The sequence below is a fragment of the Chlorocebus sabaeus genome, chromosome 20 (genome assembly GCF_047675955.1).
Source record: "Chlorocebus sabaeus isolate Y175 chromosome 20, mChlSab1.0.hap1, whole genome shotgun sequence".
In the NCBI taxonomy this organism is placed as follows: domain Eukaryota; kingdom Metazoa; phylum Chordata; class Mammalia; order Primates; family Cercopithecidae; genus Chlorocebus; species Chlorocebus sabaeus.
In genome coordinates, this window is record NC_132923.1 from 60,996,113 (window position 1) to 61,015,576 (window position 19,464).

The following is a 19,464-nucleotide window of genomic DNA, read 5'->3' on the forward strand; positions in this document are numbered from 1 at the left end:
TCTCAAACTCCATGCTGGGAGAACCAGTACTGTCTTCAAAGCTGTCAGACAGTGACGTTTAAGTCTGCAGAAGTTTCTGCTGCTTTTTGTTCAGCTATGGCCTGCCCCCAGAAGTGGAGTCTTCAGAGGCAGGTAGGCCTCCTTGAGCTGCGGTGGGCTCCACCCAGTTGGAGCTTCTGGGCTGCTTTGTTTACCTACTCAAGCCTCAGCCATGGCAGATGCCCCTCCCCCAGGCTCACTGCTGCCTTGCAGTTCAATCTCAGACTGCTGTGCTAGCATCGAGCAAGGCTCCGTGGGTGTGGGACCCTCCAAGCCAGGCACAGGATATAATATCCTGGTGTGCCATTTGCTAAGACCAGTGGAAAAGTGCAGTATTAGGAGTGTCCCGATTTTCCAGGTACTGTCTGTCACGGCTTCCCTTGGCTAGGAAAAGGAATTCCTGACCCCTTGCACTTCCCGGTTGAGGTGATGCCCCACCCTGCTCCATGGGCTGCACCCACTGTCTGACAAGCCCCAGTGAGATGAACCCAGCACCTCAGTTGGAAATGCAGAAATCACCCGTCTTCTGTGTCACTCATGCTGGGAGCTGCCGACTGGAGCTGTTCTTATTTGGCCATCTTGGAACCTCCCCTCTTTTCCTTTTTTTGAAAAAATTTATTTTGGATTTATGGGGTACATGTGCAGGTTTGTTGCATAGATACATTGTGTGATGCTGAGTTTGGGCTTTGACTGAATCCAGCACTCAGATAGTAAACATAGTACCCAATATTTTTGAACCCTTGCCCCACTCCTCTCCCCTTTTGAAGTCCCCAACATCTATTGTTCCCAACTTTATATCCCCATGTGTACCCAATGTTTAGCTCCCACATATAAGTGAGAACATACAATATTTGGTTTTCTGTTTCTGCATTCATTCACTTAGAATAATGGCCTCCAGCTACATCCATGCTGCCAAAAAGAACATGTTTTCATTCTTTTTATGACAGCATAGTATTCCAAGGTGTATATGTACCAAATTTTCCTCACCCAGTCCACTGTTGATAGGCACCTGGGTTCATTCCATGTCTTTGATACCACAAATAATGTTGCAATAAATATACGAGTGCAGGTGTCTTTTTGGGAGAACAATTTATTTACCTTTGGGTATATATCCAGTAATGGGATTGCTGGGTTGAATGGTAATTCTATTTTTAGTTCTCTGAGAAATCTCCAAACTGCTTTCCACAGAGGCCGAACTAATTTACAATCCTAACAACAATGTATAAGCATTTCCTTCTCTCTGCAGACTTGCCAACATCTGTTATTTTTTGACTTTTTAATAGTAGCTATTCCAACTGGTGTGAGATGGTATCTTACTGTGGTTTTGATTTGTACTTTTCTGAAGATTAGTGACATTGAGCATTTTTTCATATGTTTATTGGTCGGTTGTATGTCTTCCTTTTGAGAAGCTTCTGTTGATGTATTTTGCCCAGGGCAATTTTCTTATTCAAATAAGGGAACTAAGGTGTCCATTAAATTTAACAATATGGACAGTGGATATTAAAGTCTTCCACTATTATTGTGTGGTAGTCTAAGTCTCTTTGTAGGTCTCCAAGGACTTGCTTTATGGATCTGGGTGCTCCTGCATTGGGTGCATGTATATTTAGGATAGTTAGCTCTTCTTGTTGTATTGATCCCTTGACCATTATGGTCTTCTTTGTCTCTTTTGATCTTTGTCAGTTTGAAGTCCATTTTATCAGAGACTAGGATTGCAACCCCTGTATATTTTTTTTTTTTTTTGCTTTCCATTTTCTTGGCAAATATTCCTCCATCCCTTTATTTTGAGCCTATGTGTGTCTTTGCATGTGAGATGGGTCTCCTGAATACAGCACACCAATGGGTCTTGACTCATCCAATTTGCCAGTCTGTGTCTTTTAACTGGGGCATTTAACCCATTTACATTTAAGTTTAATATTGTTATGTGTGAATTTGATCCTATCATCATGATGCTAGCTGGTTATTTTGCACCTTAGTTGCAGTTTCTTCATAGTACTGTTGGTCTTTATATTATGGTGTGTTTTTACAGTGGCTGGTACTGGTTTTTCCTTTCCATATTTAATGCTTCCTTCAGGAGTTCTTGTAAGGTAGGCCTGGTGGTGACAAAATCCCTCAGCATTTGCTTGTCTGTAGAGGATTTTGTTTCTCCTTTACTTATGAAGTTAAGTTAGGCTGGATGAAATTGTGGGTTGAAAATTCTTTTCTTTAAGAATACTGAATATTGGCCCCCACTCTCTTCTTGCTTGTAGGGTTTCTGCAGAGAGATCTGCTGTTAGCCTCATGGGCTTCCCTTTGTAAATAACCTGACCTTTCTCACTGGCTGTCCTTAACATTTTTTTTCTTTCATTTCAACCTTGGTGAATCTGATGACAATGAGACAGAAAACTAACAAGGTTATTCAGGACTTGAACTCAGCTCTGGACCAAGCGGACCTGATAGACATCTACAGAACTCTCCACCCCAAATAAACAGGATATACATTCTTCTCAGCACCACATAGCACTTATTCTAAAATCTAACCACATAATTGGAAGCAAAACACTCTTCAGCAAATGGAACAGAATAGAAATCAAACAGTCTCTCAGACCACAGTGTAATCACATTAGAACTCAGGATTAAGAAACTCACTCAAAACTGCACAACTACCTGGAAACTGAACAACCTGCTCCTGAATGACTACTGGGTAAATAACAAAATTAAGGCAGAAATAAAGAAGTACTTTGAAACCAATGAAAACAAAGAGACAATGTACCAGAATCTCTGGGACACAGCTAAACCAGCGTTAAGAGGGAAATTTATAGCACTAAATGCCCACATCAGAGAGGGGGAAAGATCTAAAATCGACACCCTGACATCACTATTAAAAGAACAAGAGAAGCAAGAGCAAACAAATTCAAAAGCTAGCAGAAGGCAAGAAATAACGACGATCAGAGTAGAACTGAAGGATACAGAGACATAAAAAACCCTTCAAAAACTCCATGAACCTGGGAGCTGGTTTTTTGAAAAGATTAACAAAGTAGACCACTATTCAGACTAACAAAAAAGAAAAGGGAGAAGAATCAAATAGACACAATAAAAAATGATAAAGGGGATATCACCACTGACCCCACAGAAATACAAACTAACATCAGAGAATACTATAAATACCTCTACACAAATAAACTAGAAAAATATAGAAGAAATGGGTAAATTCCTGGACACATACACCCTCCCAAGACTAAACCAGGAAGAAATTGAATCTGTGAATAGATCAATAACAAGTTCTGAAATTGAGGGACTAATTAATAGTCCACCAACCAAAAAAAGCCCAGGACCAGATGGATGTACAGCCAAATACTACAAGAGGTACAAAGAGGAGCTGGTAGCATTCCTTTTGAAACTATTCCAAACAATAGAATAAGAGGGACTCCTCCCTAACTCATTTTATGAGGCCAGTATTATCCTCATTCCAAAACCTGGCAGAGACACAACAAAAAAAGAAAATTTCAGGCCAATATCCCTGATGAACATCGATGTGAAAATCCTCAGTAAAATACTGGCAAACTGAATCCAGCAGCATATCAAAAAGCTTATCCATCACAATCAAGTTGGCTTTATCCCTGGGATGGAAGGCTAGTTTAACATATGCAAATCAATAAACGTAATCTGACACATAAACAGAACCAATGACAAAAACCACATGATTATCTCAATAGATGCAGAAAAGGCCTTCAATAAAATTCAACACCCCTTCATGTTAAAAAACTGTCAATAAACTAGGTATTGATGGGACTTATCTCAAAATAATAAGAGCTATTTATGAAAAACCCACAGCCCATATCACACCGAATGGGCAAAAGCTTGGAAGCATTCCCTTTGAAAACCAGCACAAGACAAGGATGTCCTTTCTCACCACTCCTATTCAACATAGTATTGGAAGTTCTAGCCAGGGAAATCAGGCAAAAGAAAGAAATAAAGGGTATTCAAATAGGAAGAGAGGAAGTCAAATTGTCTCTGTCTGCAGATGACATGATTATATATTTAGAAAACCCCATAGTCTCAGCCAAAAAACTCCTTAAGCTGATAAGCAACTTCAGTAAAGTCTCAGGACACAAAATGAATGTGCAAAAATCACAAGTATTCCTATACACCAATAATAGACAAGCAGAGAGCCAAATCATGAGTGAACTCCCATTCACAACTGCTATGAAGAAAATAAAATACCTAGAAACACAACTTACAAGGGAACTGAAGGACCTCTTCAATGAAAACTACAAAAAGAACTCAAGGAAATAAGAGAGGACACAAACAAATGGAAAGACATTCCATGCTCATGGATAGGAAGAATCAATATTGTGAAAATGGCCATACTGCACAAAGTAATTTATAGATTCAACATTATTCCCATCAAACTACCAGTGACTTTCTTCACAGAACTACAAAAAACTACTTTAAATTTCATATGGAACCAAAAAAGAGATCATATAGCCAAAACAATCCAAAGCAAAGAAAACAAAGTTGAAGGTATTATGCTACCTGACTTCAAACTACTACAAGTCTACAGTAACCAAAACAGCATGGTACTGGTACCAAAACAGATATATAGATCAATGGAACAGAATAGAGGCCTCAGAAATAACACCACATATCTAGAACCATCTGATGTTCGACAAACCTGACAAAAACAAGCAATGGGGAAAAGATTCCCTGTTTAATAAATGGTGCTGGGAAAACTGGCTAGACATATGCAGAAAGCTGAAACTGGATCCCTTCCTTACACCTTATACAAAAATTAACTCAAGATGGATTAAAGACTTAAATGAAAGACCTAAAACCATAAAAACCCTAGAAGAAAACCTAGGCAATATCATTCAGGACATAGGCATAGGCAAAAACTTCATGATTAAAACACCAAAAGCAATGGCAAGAGAAGCCAAAATTGAGAATTAGGATCTAATTAAACTAAAGTGCTTCTGCTCAGCAAAAGAAACTATCATCAGAGTGAACAGGCAACCTACAGAATGGGAGAAAATTTTTGCAATCTACCCATCTGACAAAGCTCTAAAACCCAGAATCCACAAGGAACTTAAACAAAGTTACAAGAAGAAAACAACCCCATCAAAACGTGGCCAAAGGATATGAACAGACACTTCTCAAAAGAGGATATTTGTGTGGCCAACAAACATGAAAAAAAGCTCATCATCACTGATCATTAGAGAAATGCAAATCAAAACCACAATGAGACACCAGCTCACGCCAATTAGAATGTCGATCATTAAAAAGTAAGAAAACAACAGTTTCTGGAGAGGATGTGGAGAAATAGGAACACTTCTACACTGTTGGTGGGAGTGTAAATTAGTTTAACCATTGTGGAAGACAATGTGGTGATTCCTCAAGGATCTAGAACCAGAAATATCATTTGATCCAGCAATCCCATCACTGGGTATATACCTCAAAATTTATAAATCATTCTACTATAAAGACACACACACGTATGTTTACTGCAGCACTATTTACAATAGCAAAGGCTGGGAACCAACCCAAATGCCCATCAGTGATAGACTGGATGAAGAAAATGTGGCACATATACACCATGGAACACTATGCAGCCATAAAAAAGAATGAGTTCATGACCTTTGCAGGGACATGGATGAAGCTGGAAACCATCATCCTCAGCAAACTAACACAGGAATAGAAAACTAAACACTGCATGTTTTCACTCAGAAGTGGGAGTTGAACGATGAGAACACATGGACACAGGGAGGGGAACATCACACACTGGGGCCTGTCAGTGAGTGGAGGGAAAGGGGAGGGAGAGCATTAGGACAAATCCCTAATGCATGCAAGGGTTAAAACCTAGATGATGGGTTGATAGGTGCAGCAAACTACCATGGCACATGTATAACTATGTAACAAACCTGTATGTTCAGAACATTTCAGCACATGTATTCCAGAACTTAAAGTGAAGGAAAAAAAATTAGCAATATGCTTGTTGGTGACTGTGTTAGGTTGAGTTCTCCAGAAACAGACCCTGAGGCAAGGGCAGTTTTCTTATCCCATGTTATAGCTTGAATTGTGACCCCCAAATGACATTGTGAAGTCCTAACTCCGGGTATCTGTAAGTGTGACCTTATTTGGAAATTGCGTCTTTGCGAATGTAATCAAGTTAATGTGAGGTTATTAAGGTAGGTCTTAATATAACATGACTAGTGTCTTTATAAGAAGACAATGTGAAGACACACAGGGAGAAAACCACATGACAACAGAAGCAGAGATTGCAATGACAAGCCTGTGAGCCAAGGCCCATCGTGGACTGACAGCGACCATCAAAAGCTAGAAAGGGGCAAAGGATTCTCCCCTATAGGTTTCAGAAGGAGCATGGCTTTTCTGACACCTTATTTTCAGCTTCTAGCTTCCAGAACTATAAGACAAAAACTTTCTGTTGTTTTAAACCATGGAGTATGTACTAGTTTTTAGAGCAGCCTAGGAAACTACTACATCCCATCTGTTGATAATTACCTAGTCTGGACAAATCTTCCCGTCTTTGAGGATTACCATGGAGAAAAAGAATATAAGGTATCTATGAACAACAACAACAACAACAACAACAACAACAACAACAAAAACAGAAAAAAATGGAAAAGAAAAGCATACAGGAAATCAAAATATATTACATAATGTACCTCTGAAATTATTTACTACAGGATTCAGTGGAAAATCTCAGGAAAATAGCTTTCATAAAAGAATACAAGAATTTACACCACTACTTGTCTTTCAGAAACATGGAAAAATAACTAAGTCAATTGCATTTTTAATAATTTGTATTTATAACATTAAATAATATTGATTTACCTGATTGAAGTCCAAAAAATAGTTCCTCATCTTGAAGTAGTTCTTGAACACAATCTAATCTCATGTTAATGGTTTCAACATCAACTAGAGGTTCTAATATATTAGAACGAAGTCGTCTACTCCCTCCAGGAGTCTTAGTATAATTTAGAACACCAAAGAGAGTGTGATTATTCCTTTCAAAACACAAGAAATGTCATTAAGAATACAAAGAAGAATGCAAGAAAATTTCATTTCACTTTGTAATTAAACAATCCTATAATCTACAGCAATGGTTCTTAAACTTTACTGTGCATACGATTACATGAGTTTCTAATTCAGTAGGTCTAAGAAAAAGCATGAGGATCTACATTTTGGGCCAGGCATGGTGGCTCACACCCATAATCTCAACACTCTGGCAGGCCAAGACAGGAGGAATGCTTGAACCCAGGAGTTTAAGACCAGCATGGACAACATAGTGAGAACCTGTGTCTACAAAAAACTAAAAATTAACTGGACATGGTGGCACAGGCCTTTAGTCCCAGTTACTCAGGAGGCTGAGATGGGAGGATTGTTTGAGCCCAGGAGGTCGATGCTGCAATGAACCATACTTGCACCACTGTACTCCAGTGTGGTAACAGAGTGAGATCTTGTCTCAAAAAAATGTTTTTAGATATATTTTGAACAAGCTCCCAAATAAGCTATTGGTCAATGAACTACACTTTAACAAGGATGAATAGAATCTCCTTGTACTTTATACTTCTTTTATAGATCAGTTACAATATTCAGACTAATATAAAGTTTTCTAGTCTATTTATTCCATCCATAATAGCAAGATATCAATAATATATCCTTAACGGTGGAGGGATTTTATATTGTTAAAATAAGTATTTACTATAATCATGTAGTTCTAATGACAAGTACAAGAGAATTTCATAATTTCTAGGTGATTTATAAAGAAATGAGCTATTCTAAAGAATGCTGGCCAGGCATGGTGGCTCATGCTTGTAATGCCAGCACTTTGGGAGGCAGAGGCAGGTGGATTACTTGAGGTTAGGAGTTCAAGACCAGCCTGGTCAACATGGTGAAATCCCATCTTTACTAAAAAAAAAAAAAAAAAATACAAAAATTAGCCACGTATAGTGGCAGGCACCTGTAATCCCAGTTTCTCAGGAGGCTGAGCCATGAGAATCACTTGAACCTGGGAGGCAGAGGTTACAGTGAGCCGAGATTGTGCCACTGCATTCCAGCCTGGCCTGCAAAGTGAGACTCTGTCTAAAACAAATAAAAACAAAGAAACAAACAAAAAAAATGCATTTAGTTGAACTATTTATTCGACAACTTCATATAATATATATAAAAAACCTGATTCATTTTAATACTCAACAAATATTTTTTGAGCCCTTATGGTATTTAAAACTCTATGCTAAACACTGGGCATACAAGATGGACATGATATCTATCTTCATGGACCTTACAGCCGAATGGCGATTGCCAATAACTTTTTTCTTTTTTTTTGAGACAGAGTTTTGCCCTGTTGTCCAGGCTGGAGTACAGTAGCACTATCTAGGCTCACTGCTACCTCTGCCTCCAGGGTTCAAGTGATTCTGTTGCCTCAGCCTCCTGACTAGCTGGGATTACAGGTGTGCCACTATGACGGCTAAATTTTGTATTTTTGGTAAAGACAGGGTTTCACCATGGCGATCAGGCTGATATCGAACTCCTGACCTCAAGTGATCCACCCACGTTGGCCTCCCCAGGGAGCAGGGATTATAGGCATGAGCCACGGCACCCAGCCATTGCCAATAACTTTTGTCAGTTTACTGACCATGACTGAAGACAAGACAAAGAGGAAGGGGAAATAAACAATAAAAACAATAAACACATAATCATATCAAGAAAATAATTTCAGGTACAGAAACTGTTAAAAAAAACAAAAACAACAACAGGCCAGGCGTGGTGGCTCACGCCTGTAATCCTAGAACTTTGGGAGGCCGAGGCAGGTGGATCACAAGGTCAGGAGATCGAGACCATCCTGGCTAACACAGTTAAACCCCGTCTCTACTAAAAATACAAAAAATAATTAGCTGGATCTGGGTGGCAGACGCCTGTAGTCTCAGCTACTTGTGAGGCTGAGGCAGGAGAGTGGCGTGAACCTGGGAGGCGGAACTTGCAGTGAGCCGAGATTGCACCACTGCACTCCAGCCTGGGGTACAGAGTGAGACTCTGTCTCAAAAAATTTTTAAAAATTTAAAAAAACAGGAATATACAGAGAAGGACCAGGATGGTTGTTTTAGTTAGGTTGATTAAGAAAGACTTCCCTATGAATTTGACAGTAGAGTTGAGAACTGAATGATTAAAAAAGAAGGCAGCAAAGATGATGATGATGGGATGGGAATCATGACAACAATAATGAGGATAGCTAACATAAAATGAAACTTAGTATGTACCCAGAATTGTTCTAAGCATTTTAAATGTATTAACTTGTTTATTCTAATAACCATGTTATGAGAGAGACACTATTATTGGCCACATCATTTTACAACAGAAGGAACGTAAGTACAAGGAAATTAGGTAACTTGTCTAAGATTTCCAAGTAAATAGCATGGCAGTAATTTAAGCCCAGGAAGTCTGGCTCCAGAACAAAAAAGAAGATCAAGGTTAGTGGAGCTTTGCAAGTGGGGGTAAGAATAGAGGGAGATGAATGAAGAAGTTGATAGAAGCCAGGACATAGAAGTCCTTGTAGGCCAAATAGTCTGGATTCTATTGTAAATGTAAGGAGAGCCACTGGAAAGTTTTCAGCAGAAGAGTTACAAGATCTGATTTCTGGATTAAAAGGATATCACAGTCTGACTACTATTAATATGTTGAGAATAAACTATAGGAAGGTAAGAAGAGGGCAGAAAGAAAAGTTAGGAGGCTATTACAGTAGTTTATGCTAAAGATGATAGAGGTTTGGGTTAGGGTGGTAGCCTTGGAAATGGTGAGAAGTGATCCAGCACTGGTATATACTCTGAAGGCTAGATCAAAAGGATTTTCTGATGGATCAAATCTGAGGTGTGAAAGGAGAGGAAACAAGAATGACTTTTAAGATTTAGTCATCATTCTACCAGATTTTAGTCATACCAATTTAAACACATTTGTAGGAAACTACTCATATCAACTGGCTAGGGGGGGGTCTCCCATCACATGTACAATTTTTTTTTTTTTTTTGAAAACTTATTTCTGCGGGAACAAAGGAAGTAAGGGGCACACATGAACCTCCCATTTGTTATATAAATCAATGGATGTAAGACTGCACTGAACAGGCTGTAAGCCTATGGAAGCATTGCAGCTATTCAGATAGTTCAGTAGGTAGAATATCCATCTTTTAACCTGAGGATTCTTTCATTTAAGTCTGTGAAAAGACTTCTCAATTGTTCCTTTCAACTATAATACTAACTCCTGGAGATCAGACATTCAATTATTTAAGTATCTGTATCCCTAATACATAGCAGAAAGTCAAACAATGTTTGACAATGATAATGACAAATAATGATAAAGTATGAAACATGACAAGGTAAAACTGAATATAAAACACTTTGTAATAACTACCAGGCTTGGTCATTGATTTTCTATGCTATGATAACATAGGATATCATAGAAAGTCAAAGACAGAGTAATTTTAACCTATAACCTAATGGATGTGAAGTTGTATCTAACTGTGGTTTTGATTTGTAGATCCTTAATGACTAGTAAAGTTGAGCATATTTTCAGGTACTTACTGGCCATTTATTTATCTTCTTTGTAAAAGTGTCTATTAAGTTCCTTTACCCAGTTCTGAATGGGGTTGCTTTTTGTTATTTAGTACAAACATCTTTTTAAAACTTGATTTTGGTGAAACACCTGACCAGTTCAGCAATAACAGTACAATGATTTAAAATATGCTTATTCAATATTTCTCCACCATTAGCTGGGCATGGCAGTTTGTGCCCATAATTTCAGCTACTTGGGAGGCTGAGGCAGGAGAATCATTTGAGCCCAGGAGTTTGAGACCAGCCTGGACAAAATAGCAAGACCCTACCTCTTAAATACAATTCTCCATCAAATAATTTAAAGAAGTTTAGGCTGAGAGCAGCAGCTCATGGCTGTAATCCCAGCACTTTGGGAGGCCGAGGCAGGTGGATAATTTGAGATCCAGAATTCGAGACCAGCCCGGCCAATATGGTGAAACCCTATCTCTACTAAAAATACAAAAATTAGCTAGACATGGTGGCACATGCCTGTAGTCCCAAGAATTTCTTGAACCTGGGAGGCAGAGGTTGCAGTGAACCAACATCGCACCACTGCACTCTAGCCTGGGCAACAAGAGTGAAACTCCATCTCAAAATTAAAAACAAAAACAAAAACAAAAAAACAACTTTAAAGTAACTATTTATAGAAAAAAATAAAATATACCTATATATTTTATAAGAAAAAAATGGATGATCTTACCTACAGTCTTGATTATTAATTAACAATTCAAGGTTTTGGGCTGATGATGAATCTATCATGGCTGTCTGTTCACTACCCTGGAAACAAATCTTCAGCGATTTTGGTGCATATACTGAATTTTGAATAAATTCAACATATTTTAACAAAGCTGCAACAGCTGCAAGGCAGTAATACCTAAAAGATGACCAATAATACATCACTATAAGTCATTAATATTAAAAAATTATCTATTTCCCCTTAATTTAAGAAAAATTATAAATATTTGCATAGCATTGCTTAAACTCAAAAGGAAAAGGTACACCAGGTATTTCATATTTTTGAAAACTAGGTAAATAACCTCTAAATCATAAAAATTAATGAAAATAAATAATTTGCTCAAGTCTGACACTTAAGGGACTTTAAATTCTGACAAATCCTGTTTTAGGAGATAACATTCAATCAAAGGTAATTTGCATCAATTTTTGATGTACTATTCTAAGTATTCAGATAATGTTGGGAATGTCTGATACTTTATTTATTTATTTTGAGACAGGGTCTGGTTCTGTCAACCAGGCTGGGGTGCAGTGGCATGATCTCGGCTCACTGCAACCTCCATCTCCCAGGCTCAAGCAATCCTCCTGCCTCAGCCTCCCAAGTAGCTGGGATGACAGTCATGTACCACCACACCCAGGTAATTTTTGTATTTTTGGTAGAGATGGGGTTTTGCCATGTTGCTGAGGCTGGTCTCAAACTCCTTGACCTCCCGAAGTGCTGGAATTTCAGGCATGAGTCACTGTGCCCAGCCTTGAAAAATCTGGTACTTTAATGGTAGAATCAAGTCTCAATGTATAGAGAAGTATGTTATGATCTCAGTGAGAATGATTGTTATTAACTAAGTAAACAGGTAATCTAATCTGGCTCAAAGAAAGTATCTATTTCGTATGTTCTAGGAAATATGTGTTCCAAAAATATCATTCTCTGTCTCATGCTGAATCTTTTAGGAGTAAAGAAAGAAAGAAACAGGAACACAGCTTCACCTGTGTTTCATTTCTATGCCCTCACATTTCCAGTTTACTATAGCTACTTGAGCTTTTCACTCCAAAGTGAGCAGTAACAATTAGGCCAATAGATTATGACTAATTTGGAGAAATTCTATATAAATTAAGTTAGCAATATATGCCTTGTGTATAAATTTTAGTTAACTATTTCACTATTTCAATAATTACTGTCTATTATGAACCAGGAAATTTTCCAGGTGGTAGGAATGCAGCAAAGAACAAAACAGACAAAAGTCCCTGCCCTTGTGGAACTCACACTGGAGATTTATTTGCTTTCCTTAAGTTATAACTTACTTGATATGATATTGGTAGCTGTAGGCTAGTAAAAAAATAAATAAATATATAACTTACTTGGACTGAACCTCCATTAGAACAGTGCTGAATTCTGCTATGCATAACTGTTCAATGTACTCTAATCCTTTTGTTTCATTGAAGTATTTCCTTTGGATAGTAGTGAAATTAACATTCTGAAAAGAAGTTTTAACTTCAAAATAAAGTTTGAAGTACCATGCGCTTGCCCAAAACTGCTTTCTTAAACACATGTTCGTAACTAGGTAAGTGACTTAAATATTGTATAAAAATTTCAACATTTACATAAGAACTTTTCTTATTTATATAAAAATGATTATCCTCGTTAAGTGAATTATAGTACAGTTTGTATCTCTTATTAGACCTTACTCTTATGAGATTTAATGGAATATGTTAGATACAATAATAAAAATAAACATGACAGTCTATACCTTTTAGTAATTTTTTGTATAGAAATAACTTTTCACGGTTTTATATTCATCTTTCCATAGTCTATCATAATTAAGAGAGGGTAGATTCTTATAATGTCCTAGGTGAAAAGATGAAAACACCAATTCTACCTATTTATGATATACTATTTACATAAATTTACATGAATTTATTTAGAACAAAGAGAAAATTATAATCTTTTTGAGACAGGGTCTCACTCTGTCGCCTAGGCTGGAGTACAGCAGCATGATCATAGCTAACTACAAATTTGAACTCCAGGATACAAGCAATCTGCTTGCTTCATCCTCCTGAGTAGCTGGGACTACAGGCACACACCATTACATCTGGCTAATTTTTTTTTTTTTTTTTTTAAGCAGAGACAAGTTCTCCCTATGTTGCCCAGGCTAGTCTCAAACTCCTGGGCTCAAGTGATTCTCTCACATTGGCCTCCCAAAGTGCTGGAATTACCAGTGTGAGACATCAGCACCCAGTTGATAATGGAACTTTTAAAAAGCGTCAAGTTGTTAAGTAAAAAGTTTGCCTCCTTTGAATAAAACTAATGGTTAAGAAAAGGTAATATTATATCAATGGATTACATAAGAGCTGTTAAGAATGAAAAAAATACCATGACCAAGTAGGGACATATCTTATTAACTCTGGTTTTCATATAAATAAAATTCTGAAAAGTCAAGTAACCTTTCTGATATTATACAGTTGATCTGTGCCAAAGCTGAGATGCAAATTTAGATTTCTTTGAAGTCCATTTTCCTTTTACTTCATATTGCTTTTGATTTAATGCAGGTCCTTTTTTTTCTTAAGAGTGGGGTCTCACTATGTTGCCCAGGCTAGATTTGAACTACTGGGCTCAAGTGATCCTCTCACCCTGGCCTCCCAAGTACCTGGGACTATAGGCACATGCCACTGCACCTGGTTAATGAAGGTCTTCTTACGGTAAGTGTAGTCATAATAGTAATAATGATAATAATAATACTGAATTTTCCCTCTGCTTAGAATACTTTTACAAATACCTCCATGGCTTGCTCCCTCACTCCATTCAGAACTTTGCCCAAATGTAACCTTATCAACGAGGCCATCTCTGATTACCCTATATAAAATATCAATTCTCTAGGAGGTTGGTACCTCCTATTGTTCCTAATTTACTGATGGAAAAACTGAAGCTCAAAGAAGCTAAGTGTCTTGTACTAGGTCCCTTAGAGTCAAGATTTGAAACTGGGACAATCTGACTTCTCTATTCTTAAGCACTATGCTGTACTGCCTTACTATTCAAATGTACTGAAATTATGTTGTTTTTGCCTTTGGAGGACTTATCCCCCATTCCATGTGATTCTGGAAGGCCTAGCTATCATAGTATTCTACATCCCACAGCAAAAGGATTAGTCAATCATAGTGTATCTACCCCAAGAAATAGTGATTACTCTAACGTGTGAGAAAATGAACAAAGCAGGATCAGTCAGCATCCTTCCCTGGAATTCATACGTGGACACTGGAATAAAGAAATTATTTTCCCTTTGGGTTAGCTAAGCTGAGACGACATCAACCTTGAGCCATTAGCAATCATCTTCTTAAATCTCATAGAAGTAAACTATCTGCAGTAGAAAAAGGATGATATGGGGAATGAGAGTAGTGATAAAGATTCTCTCTTTGACCAAACTCTACTTGGGCTACTATGAGCCTTCTTCTCAACTAACCCTCCATCCAGCCTATAAAGACGTGAATGAAACACTAACAGTGTTTCTAACTGTTCAAAGTCACATCCCTAGGATGACCTTAACCTCTTGTAAAATGCGAGCCTAAGAAAACTCAGGCTGCCAAAAAAAAAGGAACTGTGTATTCCACTTAACACCTAAAGATAGGGTCCCTGTCTCCTATTCTCTGTGGGAGAGTAGGAGCCTAACTTCGGTAAGTGCCAGTCAGCAAACCCAGATTTTTTGTTGTTGTTCTTTTGAGATGGAGTCTTGCTCGTTGCCCAGGCTGAAGTGCAATGGCACGATCTTGCCTCATTGCAACCTCCGCCTCCCAGGTTCAAGTGATTCTCCTGCCTCAGCTTCCCAAGTAGCTGGGACTACAGGCGCGTGCCACCAGGCCTGGCTAAATTTTTTGTATTTTTAGTAGAGATAGGGTTTCACCATGTTAGCCAGGATGGTCTCGATCTCCTGACTTCGTGATCCACCCGCCTTGGCCTCCAAAAGTGCTGGGATTACAGGCAAGAGCCACCGCAACCGGTCTTACTTTTTGTTGTAATAATTTTTTACTTCCCTGACTCTAATGAGCTTGTGCTTACTCCTCCTTATTCCCTTATTCTCCCATTAAAATGCCCAGTATAAACTGAAGTTCAATTCAGTCCACACTGGACTCTTTTCTCTGTTGCAACAGCATATTACTGATTAAAATATTTAGCTAGTTTTATTACTGATTAAAATATTTAGCTAGTTGGCTTTGTTTACCTTTGACAGTAGGAACAGGATCTATTCAACCATTGACTTCCCAGTTACATAAGCCAATACATTTCCTTTTTTGCATAAGGTAGTTTACATTAGATTTCTGTTACTTACAACCAAAAGAATTATGAGACCTAATCACAACAACAGCAACAACAACAAAACATGAAAGTTGGAAAGGTATGGATAAATAGGCATAATGAAAAGAAGTGTAAAGTTATAAATGAAAAAGAACAGATAAAGTGATTTGTCTAATAGAGACAATAGATTTAGAATAGGGACTATCTCTGGCAATGAGTCAAAGGCAGCTCATCTATACAGGATCTCTAAGAGCACTATGACAAATCTTATATGACTGCAGATGCTGAATATATTAGGAACGGGAAAGGAACTCATTAGACTCCAAACCTCAGCTTGGTTCCAAATATGTTAAAGTAAAAGATAAGTCTACAAACATAACAAAATATAGTATATTCTTTGGGAGGCCGAGACGGGCGGATCATGAGGTCAGGAGATCGAGACCATCCTGGCTAACCCGGTGAAACCCCGTCTCTACTAAAAAATACAAAAACTAGCTGGGCGAGGTGGCAGGCGCCTGTAGTCCCAACTACTCAGGAGGCTGAGACAAGAGAATGGCGTAAACCCAGGAGGCGGAGCTTGTAGTGAGCTGAGATCCAGCCATTGCACTCCAGCCCGGGTGACAGAGTGAGACTCCGTCTCAAAAAAAATATATATATATATAGTATATTCTGAAAATAATTTGTACTCCTAAGGAATTATTCCAACTGCAATGCTGTCTACTTGGTTTGGAGCCACAGTCCACATTCTTGTTGGATAAGGCTCCACAGTGGTTATCCACCACAGTCCTACAGATGGACACTAGAGTAGCAGGCTAATCGTAAGGCAGCACATGTTACCAGGGGAAGCTGAAACAATTCTGTAATACAAATTAAATTCCCTAAAGAAAAAGGTACTTGCTGATAGGTGCTATCTCCTAAGAATTTCAATTTCAACCAGTCTGACAGCACAATAAGTAGTTTCCAGGAAAATACGTGTAAGGGAAACCTATGCTTTCTCTATGGGTCTGCCTCTTGTATACTGGGAGAAACTTCCTTATTACCTAAAACATTTTTTCTTTTGTTTAAAGTAGATCAAGCATGCCAAATCAAATAAGTAAATTCCTTATCATTTTTATTATCTGTATTAATAGTCCCTTAGATTAGGATTTGTATTTAGTGACTACTTTAGGACGCTAAATATAAAGTTACTAAAATTATTATTCTTTATAATGATATTATTAAATAAATTTTAAATAAAGTGATTAGGGCTGGGCACAGTGGCTCATGACTGTAATCCCAGCACTTTGGGAGGCCGAGGTGGGCAGCTCTCATGAGGTCAGGAGTTTGAGACTAGCCTGGTCAACATGGTGAAATCCCATTTCTACTAAAAATTCTAAAATTAGCCGGGTGTGGTGACACACACCTGTAGTCCCAGCTACTCGGGAGGCTGAGGCAGGAGAATCGCTCGAACTCGGGAGCTGGAGGTTGCAGTGAGATGAGATCACGCCATTGCACTCCAGCCTGGGTGACAGAGTGAAACTCCATCTCAAAAAAATAAATAAATAATAAATAAATAAATAAGTGGTTAGATCTTGAATGTTACAAACAGTAAACATCACTTACCTTGAAATTTTCTGTGATCAGAGTGAACAACTTGGTGGAATTCCCCACAGCACAAGCAGTATTTGACATTATTATTTCCAAAGGTGACAAAATTTTAAGTTTAGTGATCACCTGAAATCATTTGAATAATTTCTTAAATAAAGCTTAGGAAACAAAAAAAAGTTCATATTTTTCTGAGATAAGTATTTAAAATTAATTCATAGATACACAAAATTATAATTGTCCTAATGATATATTTCAATTAAAATATGTTTCTAGCCGAGTGGGTTCACACCTGTAATCCCAGCACTTTGGGAGGCTGAGGTGGACAGATCACTTGAGGCCAGGAGTTCGAGACTCACTTGGCCAACAGGGTGAAACCCTGTCTCTACTAAAAAAAAAAAAAAAAAAAAAAAAAAAAAAAAAAAACATATATATATATATATATATATATATATATATACACACACACACACAAATATTACCCAGGCATGGTGGTGCATGCCTGTAATCCCAGCTACTCAGGAGGCTGAGGCATGAGAATTGTTTGAGCCCAGCAAGCAAAGGTTGCAGTGAGCTGAGATTGCACCAGGCACCATTGCATTCCAGCCTAGGCAGCAGAGGGAAAATCTGTCTCAAAAACAAACAGACAAACACCACCACCACCAACAACAACAACAAAATATATATGTATATATTTCTAATGGTAGTATATTAAACATATATCTCCTATATAACTGCTAATATAAAATACTGTCATAAAATAGGCTATATTTTACTCATAATAGTTTCTAACAGCCTTAAGTTCAAAAATTAATTTGAACTTATCAAATATGTATTACCAAAATAAAATTTTTTTAAATAAATACTTATACTTAGTATTTTATCCATCTCCATGAAAAATATACATACATCCAATAAGGGTAACTATGGGCCGGGCAAGGTGGCTCGCGCCTGTAATCCTAGCACTTTGGGAGGCCAAGGTGAGTGGATCACTAGAGGTCAGGAGTTCACAACCAGCTTGGCCAACATGGTGAAACTCTGTCTCTACTAAAAATACAAAAATTAGCCAGGCATGGTGGTGTGCACCTGTAATCCCAGCTACTTGGGAGGCTGAGGCAGGAGAATTGCTTGAACCCAGGAGGCAGAGGTTGCAGTGAGTCAAGACTGTGCCACTGCACTTCAACCTGGGCGACAAAGTGAGACATTGTCTCAAAAAAAAAAGGGTAACTATGGCAATACAATCAGTATGGCCACACTGGTACAGATTAAGTGTTGAAAAGTACATAAACACAGATGAGAAACATCTGCCTTATGCCTTAGCTTTTCATAAAATAAGGTGTATTTCTTAGAACTATTCTAAACACAGAAATTCTCAATTTGTCTAACATTCCTGTTTTTTAAAAACTTTTTTCCTACTCTTTTGAAATTGCATAAAAGTATAAAACACCTACAGATGAAGTTAGTATGCAATACTAATATCATTAAGGTTGTTAAGTATAATAAAAAATTAATTATTAGGAAAGGGAAGTCTACTACTGGAGGACCATAAAGAGGAACTAAGGGAAGAGAATCAAAAAATAATGAAACACTAGAAATGAAACACTAGATCACATCTTCAAAATAATAATTAACTAGGCTCAATGGCTCATGCCTATAATTCTAGCACTTTGGGAACCCAAGGAGCAATTCAGCTTCTGAGGGGGCAGGATCACTTGAGTCTAGGAGTTTGAGACTAGCTTGGGTAACAGAGCAAGACCTCATCTATACAAAAAAGAAATTTAAAAATCAGCTGTATGTGGTGGTGTATGCCTGTGGTCCCTGCTACTCAAGAGGCTGATGTGGGAGGCTGCAGTGAGTCATGATCATGCCACTGCACTTCAGCCTAGGCAAAAGAGCAAGACCTTTTCAAAATAAAATAAAATAATAATTGGATTAAATAACATAGAAATTAGGAGTAAACTATCTCTACCTGATAGATCACGCAAATTCCCATGAGAATAGGCAAGTGGACCAAATGAATGATGAGTGATATAAAATGAAGGCAAAATAAGAAGTGAAGGCAAGAAGTTAAGAGGCTAAATTATGACTGATCTAAGATACTAGCTTTCGTTGCCTCTGAAAAAATATAGTTCAAATACAGTTTAGTGGGAATAACCCTCTGGAGTTAGCATTATGACGGGTTTGGGCCATAATCCTGAAAGACACAATCTCAAAAGGCATAATCCTGAATGTCGAAATCCCAAAAGAGCA

At 37.9% G+C, this 19,464-nt stretch overlaps 1 protein-coding gene across 1 annotated transcript in view; it reads right to left on the reverse strand.

Moving 5' to 3' along the window:
- Positions 1-19,464, reverse strand: part of MSH4 (mutS homolog 4) — a 116,079-nt gene that overhangs the window by 80,179 nt on the left and 16,436 nt on the right. The window contains exons 4-7 of the mRNA XM_007978253.3: positions 17,233-17,343; positions 12,705-12,820; positions 11,317-11,490; positions 6,868-7,040 (exon numbers count right to left, since the gene is read on the reverse strand). Coding sequence (XP_007976444.3) covers positions 6,868-7,040; positions 11,317-11,490; positions 12,705-12,820; positions 17,233-17,343 — 574 coding nt within the window. The remainder of the gene's footprint in view (positions 1-6,867; positions 7,041-11,316; positions 11,491-12,704; positions 12,821-17,232; positions 17,344-19,464) is intronic.